This window comes from Scomber japonicus, chromosome 22 (assembly GCF_027409825.1).
Source record: "Scomber japonicus isolate fScoJap1 chromosome 22, fScoJap1.pri, whole genome shotgun sequence".
In the NCBI taxonomy this organism is placed as follows: domain Eukaryota; kingdom Metazoa; phylum Chordata; class Actinopteri; order Scombriformes; family Scombridae; genus Scomber; species Scomber japonicus.
Window position 1 is genome coordinate 18,886,745 of NC_070599.1, and position 12,404 is coordinate 18,899,148.

At 38.4% G+C, this 12,404-nt stretch overlaps 2 protein-coding genes across 2 annotated transcripts; both read left to right on the plus strand.

Moving 5' to 3' along the window:
* On the plus strand, positions 1 to 3,957 carry ltb4r (leukotriene B4 receptor). Its single transcript, XM_053343125.1, has 3 exons — positions 1 to 497; positions 2,854 to 3,130; positions 3,574 to 3,957. The coding sequence occupies exons 1-3, from the start codon at positions 10 to 12 to the stop codon at positions 3,955 to 3,957; spliced, it is 1,149 nt and encodes a 382-aa protein (XP_053199100.1). The 5' UTR covers positions 1 to 9.
* Positions 3,958 to 5,962: 2,005 nt separating this feature from the next.
* Positions 5,963 to 9,191, plus strand: LOC128383915 (leukotriene B4 receptor 1-like). The gene is made up of 3 exons (XM_053343498.1): positions 5,963 to 6,435; positions 7,271 to 7,541; positions 8,823 to 9,191. Exons 1-3 carry the CDS (start codon positions 5,963 to 5,965, stop codon positions 9,189 to 9,191), a joined length of 1,113 nt encoding a protein of 370 aa, XP_053199473.1.
* The last annotated feature ends 3,213 nt before the right edge of the window (positions 9,192 to 12,404 follow it).

Here is a 12,404-nt window from a genome sequence, read left to right on the forward strand (position 1 = left end):
GTGGCTTTCATGATGGCATCCAATATCACCACCACCATCTCCTCCACTCCATTATCTCTGCCCATCAGCCCCTCAGCTAAGGGTGGCATTGCGATCCTGACCCTGGCGTTCGTGCTGGGCTTCCCTGGGAACCTGTTTGTGGTTTGGTCGGTGCTCTGCAGAGTGAGGAAGCGGTCAGTGACTTGTTTGTTGGTGCTGAATCTGTCCCTGGCAGATGCTTTTGTGCTGCTCAGTGCTCCTTTGTTCTTACGGTACCTGGCTGGGGGTCGAGGCTGGGAGTTTGGTTCAGCAGCGTGCAAACTGGTGCATTACCTGTCGAGTGTGAACATGTACGTGTCCATCTACCTGATCTGCCTGATGAGCTTGGACCGCTGGATGGCTGTCACAAGGCCTTTTCTTTCTCAGAGAATGCGAACCAAACGCTCCCTGCTGGTCCTCCTGCTGGTGGTCTGGGTGATGGCCTTCATCTTGTCACTGCCGATGCCTTTCTACCGCAGGTGAGTGAGCCTAAAATTTATTTTACAGCTTTGAATCTAATACATTTCTACATTTGCAAACTTGATTTGAAAAACAAAGAATATGCTGATATTCACACCTGATTCTGCAAGATTATGCAGTAACTTTTATCACTTCTCATCAGTTGTGCAGGGAGGCATTAACCACACGGTTTACCTCATGATCAGATAAGGAAGCCTGACTGTTGCTGTCACCTATAGAGGAATAGAAACTCAAGGTGTTTTTACATCTATTGGTCGTTTGTTTTGATTTGACTTAGTGCATGAGTTGCTACTTTGTTGCATTTTGCCTTTTTGGGTCGGTTTAGTTTCACACAGGCAACATTTCAAGCAAACCAAAATGTATCAACAAAAGCCACATGGGAGCTGCCTTTTCCTTTATTTGTCATAAATCTGGCAGAGAGTTTGTTTTTTTCTCCAGGATTGCTTTCCAACATGGACTGGAAGAATTGGCACCTTTGTTCAGTTGCAGTCATTATTTGGGCCATATACCAAGCCACAATACGTGAACAAAATGAAGCATCTGAATGCACATCAAGGCAACATCTCGAAAACTATGTATTGCTTCATGTCATCTGAAGACGTGCTGCCTTCAGTCGGCTGAACTACAAAGCTCTTTGTTTTTTATCGGATTGAGACCATCACTTCAACAAGGTGTCAGTTGATTAGGTCTGCACCCAAATGAGATTGTTGCTTTCACACCAGCCAAGACATGAACCACATCAAGCGGGAAAATGCAGTAGGGTTTGATTCAATTGAGCTAAACAAGGCTAGTTAGGGACTGTCTTAAAGGTACATGCAAATGGTACAAAGGGAGCTTTAAAGATTTTACCATTTTTATTTTTCACATTTCAGCCTATCAGTGTTTTCATCTCCACCTCCTCTTACCAAATGCACAACCTAATTCTTTTTCTTAGAAAACATTGTGCAATATAATCTGATGAGGTATTATGGCCCATTTTTTTCAAAAGTTGTTTCCTCCTCTGTATTTTTCCGTGAACTTCCTGTTCTGTTTTTACTAATGATTTCCACACACACCTTTAACATTTCTTAAACAGTTCTTTCATTTAGATTTAGTTTAGACTTTTTTCTTCTTTTGAAGGTGTTTTGAAGGAATACAAATCATGTTTTATTATTTGATCAATACAGGTAGCTGGTTAACATGCTGTTTTATTCTATTGCCCACTAGACTTGTAGATATATGAAAGAGACATCCACTTTGTGTGAATACAGATACAGCTATGAATGACATTTCAATGACATGAACAGATACAGGTGGTAACTTCACATTACACCCTTAAGAAAGTAATTTTCAGTGTTTGCACATACAGTACGTTTACTTCACTGACTATTCTGAGCTGTGCAGATAAACCAATACCAAATAACTATGATATCTAAGTGACTGACTTTAAATGTCCTTTGTAGTTGTATATCACCAATTTATCTGGATTTTTATAGTCCTAATGTGTAATAATATAAAGAATTGTACAGAGAAAAATGAAGCTATACATTTTATTTCTCCATAATTTTCACTATCAGGCAGTTTAATAAAGTTTGTCAGGTAGAAAACATACATATGGAAATTTATTCCAAACTGTGACAATGTAAATAAAAGTTGAGACCATGCATACAGATTATTTAAATCTAGATTTGGTCCGTTTTGGCCTCATTATTTTCTCCAGTGAGTTATTTTTAAACTCTTGGATTGTAAAACGTTACTTGTTGTGCCAACAGTTTTGGATAAGTGCATACAGGTATATTGCAGCAAAACATGCACATGTATGACCGTTGTGTCTTAACTTTTTAGATGATTAAAAATGATAGAGTGCACTGAAAGAGCCGGATGTAGATGTGATCTAAAAAAGTCACTTGTGACTTCCAGGTCAAACCCAGTGCGTCCTGCATTCAGAGTGTGCCACTTTGAACAGAGCAGCACAGAAAGCTCTACTGTTCCCTTAAATGGAGAGATGCAGGTCATCTCGAGGAGTCAATTACTCTAATTATTTAATTGTGTGCTCCCAAAACTTTTTCTACTCTCACTAATCTTTTCCTGTACACTCACTGTGTCACCCACTAAATCTGTTTTGCAGTTGCTTAATAGTTTTGTTGCTAATTAACTTCCATAGTTATAAAGTTGTGGCATCAATTGATGGCAAAACTTTGACAGTGAATGTATTTTAGGGTATGATCAGAAAAAAAAGGTATCTGCTTTATCTGCTATAGGTTGGAGCTAATAAATTGATCAAAACATGAATTACATTTTGTTGCAGTCTTGTCTTTACATGTCTTATCGTCACATTCACCTTATATTTGTCTGCTCCTTCTGCATCTCTTACAGTAATCTGAAGAAGACATTTCCAGGCAATATTACTCTGAGCTTCTGCATACCATACCACTGGCGCAGCGTAAATCACAAAATCTTCCAATATGTGTTTGAGACCATCATGGGTTGCCTGGTGCCCTTCACCCTCATCAACATCTGTTACGCCTCCGTCATCTGCCGTCTGAAAAACGCCAAGTTCCAGCGCAGGAATAAAGGCAGCCGCTTGATCCTGCTGATCATCTGTGCCTTCGCCGTATTCTGGCTGCCCTATCACATTGTCAACATCATAGAGGTGATTTTTAATTTTTACATTAACTGTCATGGGTGTCAAACTATTACTGATTTCCTAAGAGACCAAAGAAGAGATTATTGCAGTCTTTAAGTGTTTGTAAAACATTTCATCACTGACATTTCAACAAGATATTGAACAACATGCAATGGATTCAAAACATGCACTTTCTATTAAAGATTTCACATCATTTTGATACTGCTTACTGAAATGAAACTCAACCCTTCCACATAAATATTTCACAATGAAAATTTCCCTGTGACTCTGTTTACAGTTTCTACCTTCTAATGTACAACATCTGCAGGAACTTATGTTAGAGTTGAAATTTCTCTTTTAAAAATAGCAAAATGCAAAAAACTGCAATCAATTTGTGAGTTAGAACAGTATTTGATAACTGATAACTTACTGCTGTACTCCTGTTTCCTCCCTTCCCCTAACTTCTCCAGGTGGTTGGCCTGTTGACTGGCAGTGATTCAGTGCTCAAAGCTGCGAAAACAGCCCGTCCCAATGTCACAGCCTTCGCCTATTTCAGCAGCGCCGTCAACCCCATCCTGTACGTGTTCGCCGGCAGCTCCCACATTCGTCAGGCTGGCTTCAGCTTCATGGCCAAACTGTTTGAGGCTACCAACTCAGAGAGCAGGAGCACGTCCTTCACCCGCAGCAGCCGTGCAAACTCTTCACCAGATGAAACATCTGTTCTTCACGCAATGTCCGTCAAACTGGGGAAGGCTTTCAAAGGCAAGGACAAGGAGAGCAGCAACAGCACGGCAGGGAAAGACCTGGGCGAGTCTGTATTCAAGACTCTAGAAAGTGCTGAGCAGCTCTATTAGCTCCAACTCAAACCATACATTATTTAAACTGTGTTAACTCATAACAATCATGTTATTTTGAGCTTTGACTTCAGTGAACATTATTACATTAGGCATTAGAGTGAAAAAATACACCTGTTCAGTCATAAAATCACCATAATGTGAATAAAACCTTTATGTTGTTGCAAGTTGAAGAACCAATTTCAGGAAATGTCACTGGACTATGATGAGAAAGCAGTGTCTTTCTAGTTTTTGAAGCATATGTGCTTTCTATATGCATCTATTGACAGCTGTAATCCTTAAGATATCAGTTCTAGTAAGCTATAACTGCAGCAAGCACTTCTTGATCAGCTCCTTTGCCAGAAATACAACAGAAGAGAAGCTGGTGTGTCTGTTTACAGTGCATTGTGTCCATGGAAAATAAAGATACTGATGGCTATTGCTGAAAAACAGGGTTTGTCTGATGAAAATGAAAAAAAAAGGATTATGACGTTTGTATGTTACAAAGGAAAATGACTTTTCCTTATATTTAATTGCTCATCAAAGTATTGCTGGGCCAGAAATGGACAAAATTGTTATCATTTGTTTGAATATTTTTGTTCTTGGCCCAAAAACTTGTAAAACTGTATGCATTATTTTATCAATGTAAATTACCAATCTATTTTAGATATATAGAACTGTTATGGTTTCAATACCTTGCTTACAACTTGTATTTAAATGCTTTTATTACCAATGTGTCTTGTGTAAGTGGCTGTAAATTCTTACGGTCAGAAGCTGTTTGTTAACTTCATAAAACTTGTTTTTAAAAAAATTGAAGTGAGTTTCTTATGCAATGATCAGCAGCACAGAACATTTCATAATCATCATTTCACCAAGACATCCTGTCTTTCACTTCTACAAAAAGTTTCATCAAAAATCAGTGGTTCAATGTCAGTATGCAAGTAGATGACTTGATAACAGTTCATGAACTTTGATAAAATGAATCAGGAAGAGTAGAAAAGTACAGTTCAGTCAGGAAGACCATCATGTTGCATGCTCATGAATGACAGAGGTCAGTCATCATATTGCAGCTGTCTGTAAAATATTCTTTCTCCCTCTCTGCTTGGGTGCTTTCCTGATGCTGTTTTGTGCAATCCCCCCCCCCCCCCATCAACACCCAGTCTGCAGAGTAATCAGTGCGTCACTTCATCAACCTCAGCAGCGTGATAAGTCTAAGCAGAAGTCATCAGCCACCACCACCAGTGTTTGGGCTCAAGGGGGGACTGAAGTCCTTCGATAAAAAATCTCCCTGCAGAGTCCAAGCACCAGAGACTTTGAACAATACCTAATCATCTGTACAATAAACAACTCGTTTTGCATCATTCTCTGGTCTCTCCTGATTGAAATGACAATATTCAAGTACATCTCAAGAACATTTTATGACAAATTATAAGTTTTATTTAGTTTTGTGGAAGAACAGATGAAATGTCTTCAAAGCCACATTGATTCTCTGTGTTTTCCACAGTTATGTGAAAAAGAGAGCAGCTTTATTTCTTGATATTATTTACTGTGGTCCATCATGTGATCTTCACATTGGTGGAATTTGAAGGAAAAAAAACAAACACTTAAAGCTGTATATATTTTATATGAAATTTTATTGAAAAAAATATTTCAACATGTCAGCACATCCGACAAGATAACCAATCCTTAACATATCAAAAACAAAACAAAAAAACATCAACAGTGGTGCTCCCCTCCCTTTTTGGATTCATGAATAACCCCCAAAAAGAAATAAAAATGTAGGTTATGAAAGATCTAAAGATCTTCTGTGGAGCACCTTGGTACTAAAGTGGTTACCCCCCCCCCCCCCCTCCCCACACACACACACAGTTCAGTGACTGGTGCTTTTAATTACACATATGTTATAGCACTGACGCACGTTCACGACTTACAACAGCGTTTCCTGTTTCCTGACTGTTTCTCTTGCGAAAGATTATATTACTTTGTTAGTTTACTCTGTTAGTTGTATTCTTCAGTGGCTTTCATGATGGCGTCTAATATCACCACTACTCCCTCATCTCTGCCCATCAGCGCCTCAGCTGTGGGTGGCATTGCAATCCTGACCCTGGCGTTCGTGCTGGGCTTCCCTGGGAACCTGTTTGTGGTTTGGTCGGTGCTCTGCAGAGTGAAAAAACGGTCAGTGACTTGTTTGTTGGTGCTGAATTTGGCCCTGGCAGATGCTTTTGTGCTGCTCAGTGCTCCTTTTTTCCTACGGTACCTGGCTGGGGGTCGAGGCTGGGAGTTTGGTTCAGCAGCGTGCAAACTGGTGCATTACCTGTCGAGTGTGAACATGTACGTGTCCATCTACCTGATCTGCCTGATGAGCTTGGACCGCTGGATGGCTGTCACAAGGCCCTTTCTTTCTCAGAGAATGCGAAACAAACGCTCCCTGCTGGTCCTCCTGCTGGTGGTCTGGGTGATGGCGTTCATCTTGTCACTGCCGATGCCTTTCTACCGCAGGTGAGTGAGCCTAAACCTTATTTTACAGCTTTGAATCTAATACATTTCCAAATTTGCAAACTTGATTTTTTAACACTTGTCACTGTGGAGGTTGAGATGTGATAGATATCTGATAACCATCAATACAGTAAATGTTCAAAAATCTATTTAGAACATAGTGTCCCTATAATGAACTTGAGATCTTTGCTCATTATCATCAGATTTAGACTTTTTGCTCTGTGCCAAAGTAATCCAGGTAGCTGTTGTCTGTTCAGTGTGAGCAGGAGCTTCTGTCTGCCAAAGCAGCATAAGGTTTCATGCAAATGTGCTACAATGTAAACTAACAGATTAAAAACAAAGAATTCTTTAAGGCTGATTCTGCTATTTATTTTTAGCACTTTCCACCAGGTTAGTTGTGGACAAGATAAAGACTGACCACATTTTTTTTTTTACCTTACAATCAGATATCGGTCTGCACTCTGGGTTTGCCACTTTGAACAGAGCAGCAAAGAAAGTCATGTTGCACAACTAAAAAACACCGTTCATCTTGAGAGCTCAGTTACACTTAGAATTATTTAATTGTGGATATTTTCTGCTTTTACGAACACACACATTACATTACTGACTAAATCTGTTGTGTGGTTGTTTAATGGTTTGGTTGCTAATTAACTTTCACACATACAAAGCGATTACATCAATTTATATGACTGTATATTAGAGTATGATCAGAAAAAAAAGGTTGGAGCTAATGAAGTCATCAAAACATGAATGAAGGTTTTGTTACAGTTGTTTCGACATGTGTCATCATCACATTCACTATGTTACTGTATGCTTTTTCTTTCTGCATCTCTTACAGTAATCGGAAGATTTCAGACAATATCAACGTGACCGTCTGCATGCCATACCACTGGGGCAGCGTAGGTCACCAAATCTTCCAGTACGTGTTTGAGACCATCATGGCCTGCCTGGTTCCCTTTATACTCATCAACGTCTGTTACTCCTCCGTCATCTGCCGTCTGAAAAGCGCCAAGTTCCAGCAGAGAAGTCAAGGCAGCCGCTTGATCCTGCTGATCATCTGTGCCTTCGCCATATTCTGGCTGCCCTATCACATTGTCAACATCATAGAGGTGAGTTTTCATGGGCGTCAAACTATTACTGATTTCATAATACACCAAACACAAAAATGTCACAGTTAAGGAAATTTCACTACTGACATTTCAGTAGAATATATTTAATATTTATATTTATTTAATAAGAGACCAAATATGTGAATGTATTCATACAAACAAGCAGGTTAGGTTTCACCCAAGTAAAATGTTTTATGACAGGACATTTTAACACCAAAGTCCCCATTCATAGAGACACATCACGTATTGATACTACTAACATTCTGGAATCAATTGTTACGTATTGATACTACTAACATTCTGGAATCAATTGTTACATATTGATACAGTACTACTAACATTTTAGAATCAATTTTTACGTATTGATACAGTACTACTAACATTCTGGAATCAATTTTTACATATTGTTACTACTAACATTCTGGAATCAATTTTTACATATTGATACAGTCCTACTAACATTCTGGAATCAATTGTTACGTATGGTTACTACTAACATTCTGGAATCAATTGTTACGTATTGTTACTACTAACATTCTGGAATCAATTGTTACGTATTGTTACTACTAACATTCTGGAATCAATTGTTACGTATTGTTACTACTAACATTCTAGAATCAATTGTTACGTATTGTTACTACTAACATTCTAGAATCAATTGTTACGTATTGTTACTACTAACATTCTGGAGTCAATTTATATGTATTGTTACAGTCCTACTAACATTCTAGAATCAATTGTTACGTATTGTTACCACTAACATTCTAGAATCAATTGTTACGTATTGTTACTACTAACATTCTGGAATCAATTGTTACGTATTGTGACTACTAACATTCTGGAATCAATTGTTACGTATTGATACAGTCCTACTAACATTCTGGAATCAATTTTTACTTATTGTTACTACTAACATTCTGGAATCAATTGTTACGTATTGTTACTACTAACATTCTGGAATCAATTTTTACATATTGTTACTACTAACATTCTGGAATCAATTGTTACATATTGTTACTACTAACATTCTAGAATCAATTGTTACGTATTGTTACTACTAACATTCTGGAATCAATTGTTACGTATTGTTACTACTAACATTCTAGAATCAATTGTTACGTATTGTTACTACTACCATTCTGGAATCAATTGTTACATATTGTTACTACTAACATTCTGGAATCAATTTTTAATACAGCTATTCAAAAAAGCTCACCTTTTTGTCGCTACTGGACATCTCCTTAGCTATTATCTGCTGTATTCCTGTTTCCTCTCCTCCAGGTGGTTGGCCTGTTGAATGGCAGTGATTCAGTGCGCCAAGCTGCGTGTACAGCCCGTCCCAATGTCACAGCCTTCGCCTATTTCAGCAGCGCCGTCAACCCCATCCTCTACGTGTTCGCCGGCAGCTCCCACATTCGTCAGGCTGGCGTAAGCTTCATGGCAAAACTGTTTGAAGCCACCAACTCAGACAGCAGGAGCGCGTCTACCTCCACCCGCAGCGGCCGTGAGACATCTGTTCTAAACACGATGTCGGTCAAACTGGGGAAGGCTTTCAAAGGCAAGGACAAGGAGAGGAGCAGCAACATGGCAGGGAAAGAGCTGGACGAGTCTGTATTCAAGACTCTAAATAGTACTGAGCAGATCGAATAGCTCCAACTCAAAGTGATTTTTAACGTTAATTTCCATGTGCTTTATTATATTATATTATTATTTCATGTTTTCATTTGTCAACTGTTGATATTGTTTATATCCTGAAGTACTCTTGATAACTCAACAAAACGATGGGTAAATGTTATGATCATTGGCTTTAAATCTTCCACTGCAGGCACAAAATGTATCAGCAAATCAGTTTGAAAATTTTGCTGAGTGATACAAGAAAAAGGGAAATTTCGTGACAAATTTTGTGACTGAGTTGGCATCTGACAGATCACCATGACTGCTCCTTGTTCCTTTTCTGCAATATTTGAATGGTCACTTGTTACATAATACCTAAAATGACTAATCACAAGGTCCAAGTACATGCCAGATCTTTTCTTTATCTGGCATGGCATTGACTTTAAGAGTGTATGTTACAAAGGAAAATGACTGTTCCTTATATTTACTTGCTCTTGAAAGTATTGTTGGCCCAGAAATTTTGTATGCATTATCATTTTATCTATGTAAATTATCACATCTTTTTTTGATGTATGGAACTGTTTTAATACTTTATTTACAACTTTTATTTAAATGCTTTTATTACCAATGTGTTTGATGTTAATAGCTGTAAAGTCTTACAGCCAGAAGCTGATTGTTAATTTAACAATATTCATAATTTATTTTGGATACACAAGTACATGAAATACTGGCTTGACATTTTTATCTGTTTCATGGTAATTTAAATCATGTTTCTTGCGAAATGTTCAGCACCATAAAACATTTCATTATCAATACGTCACCTTCCTGTCACTACTCTGAAACGTTATAATCAAAAATCAACAGTTAAACCTCAGTATACAAATCAGATTAGACAACTAGGGGGACACGTAGCAAGACATTTTAAGAAAATGAATTAGGAAAAGTGAAAAGTCAAATTATAATGTATTTATATTATTACATCTGTTTTTGATGTATGGGATTTGTAATGGTTTTAATACCTACCTTATAACTTTGAAATTATTTTATAAACTCTGTCTCTCTGTAACTGGTGAAATGTGCCTTTAAGACATACTGCGTTGCTTAGATATGAGACAAGGGACATCATTGGACAACGTCTTGTATTCCTGGAGTGACGCACATGCGGTGAATGCACATTATTATGGTCTTCTTCTTCTTTTTGAGTCTCAGCTCAGTATCACGCTTTGGTTCCATGTGGTGTCTATTTTGTTCATGTTTGATAGTAAATGTGTAACCATGTTTTGTAAGGTTGATGTGGAGATTAGTAATAAATGGTGAACACTGTGGAAATCCCATTACGAGCAAGTCACACTGGCAAGTCACACTGGCTATAAATTTAGATGCCTTTCTTCACAGGCATCTAAATGATGTCACTTCTGCAATTTTCAGCAGCACAGAACATTTCATAATCAACATTTCAACATGGCGTCCTTTCATTCAATGTTTTGTACATCACTCTGTGCTTTATTTCATAACACCTGACCAATATGGCCAAGTTGCATGATTTTATGTGGTTAATTCTCCGTTGAGGTTAAAATCTGCCGTACGATATTCTGAGAAGAAGGGAGCAATGTCACGGGAAACATGAGTTACACATGTTTCAGTACATTGACCGTAAGAAATTGTGACGGAAACGTGGGGACACAACTGTACAAGATGATGACAAAGTGCAGCTGAGATTTCCCCATCAATCAGTGTAAAGTCCCAAATAACTACAGCAGCTGACAGGTCTGATGCAGTGAGAGCCACAGATGTTTAGTAAGAATGTTAAAAACCATTAATCATCTATTCACGTTTAACACACACTGTTGTCTCATGTTGTATCTACAGGCTTATAGAGGAAGTTTTGACCATATTCCCAGTTCCTAGGCAACCTAATCCAAGTATCTTCGTTTTGACTTGGCATGGAAGGCCATTAACCACTTAATACACGCCCCTGTTTTTTATTGGCATCTAGTCACGTGTACTCTGAGATGGACGCGCAGGTCAGGAAATGACGTAAACGGACCGTATGTGGTTTGTTATTTGTGTTATTACATTACGTGTTGGACTAAATACATGGACATACTGAGGAAAGTATTTCGGTTTTATGGAAACGGATTTCATATTTCACAAGAATGGATACTTGGCGAGCTGTACAGAAAGTCCTGAGTCATAAGATGATCGTTGTGGATAAAGGGAAGACTTTGAAGGTATGTAGCATTATAGCTTTTCTTACTTAGCTCAGGGGCTAGCCGAGCTAACCGCTAATACTATTACGGCTGTGAGCAACCATATAAATCGTGAGTGGTCTTGAATGAATCAGGACAATCTAAGCTTTCCAACAATGTACGACATGAATATACATGTTTAAGGGTTGGTGTTTAAAACATTCAGAAGAACGTGTGGCTACCTCCTAACATCCGTCCCGTCCCTTAGACGGAACAGCGTGCGTTAAGAGGTTAAGACAGGCACAAAAAGCTATTCAGTGAGAAATATATGTTTTTAATGTACTTATTTAAAATAAAGATTATCTGATAATAATGAATTATTCTCAAAATACAATAACTGATACAGTCTTTTATACCACAAGTTCAACCTACAGCTGTAATGCACAGGCCAGACACTAGCTGTTTGGTGCAGGAACAGCACAACAGAGTCTACTCAAGGGAGATTCAAAGTTAAACCTTTTGTTACCTGAGGGAGATGTCAGGGCGTCAAACTATCAACTGTGATGAAACAAGTACATGCAAGAGCTGAAGTCAGAATTATGTGCCAGATTTCCAGGACTTCCAGCAACACAGCCCAATGATTGATTTATTTATTTATTATAAACCCAGTACAATTGAAGGAGAACAGCATGTCCCTGTTTCAGTACATGGGGATTAAGGAATTTAATATGCAGCAGATAGAAGTCAACACATCCTCACTGTGGGCATCTGAATTCACACAGCTGCCTAAAACAGTGGAAACTGCCGACATTAATCAACGGCCTTCATTGTAGCCTGTTGGAAAAGCTTGCCAAAGAAGTTTGACTGAAAAAGCAAGGCCTTTGCATTGATGTCAGCATTTGGATCCACATAAAGATGCGAATAGATATTCTCATATATAAAGTCAATTTTGAGTCACATACAGCTGAATCCCTGCAGATCATTCAGAGACATGTGTCCAAGTGAAAATCTCTGAACACAACCCAGACAGGATGGGTTAGAATAAATTCAAATAAGTAGA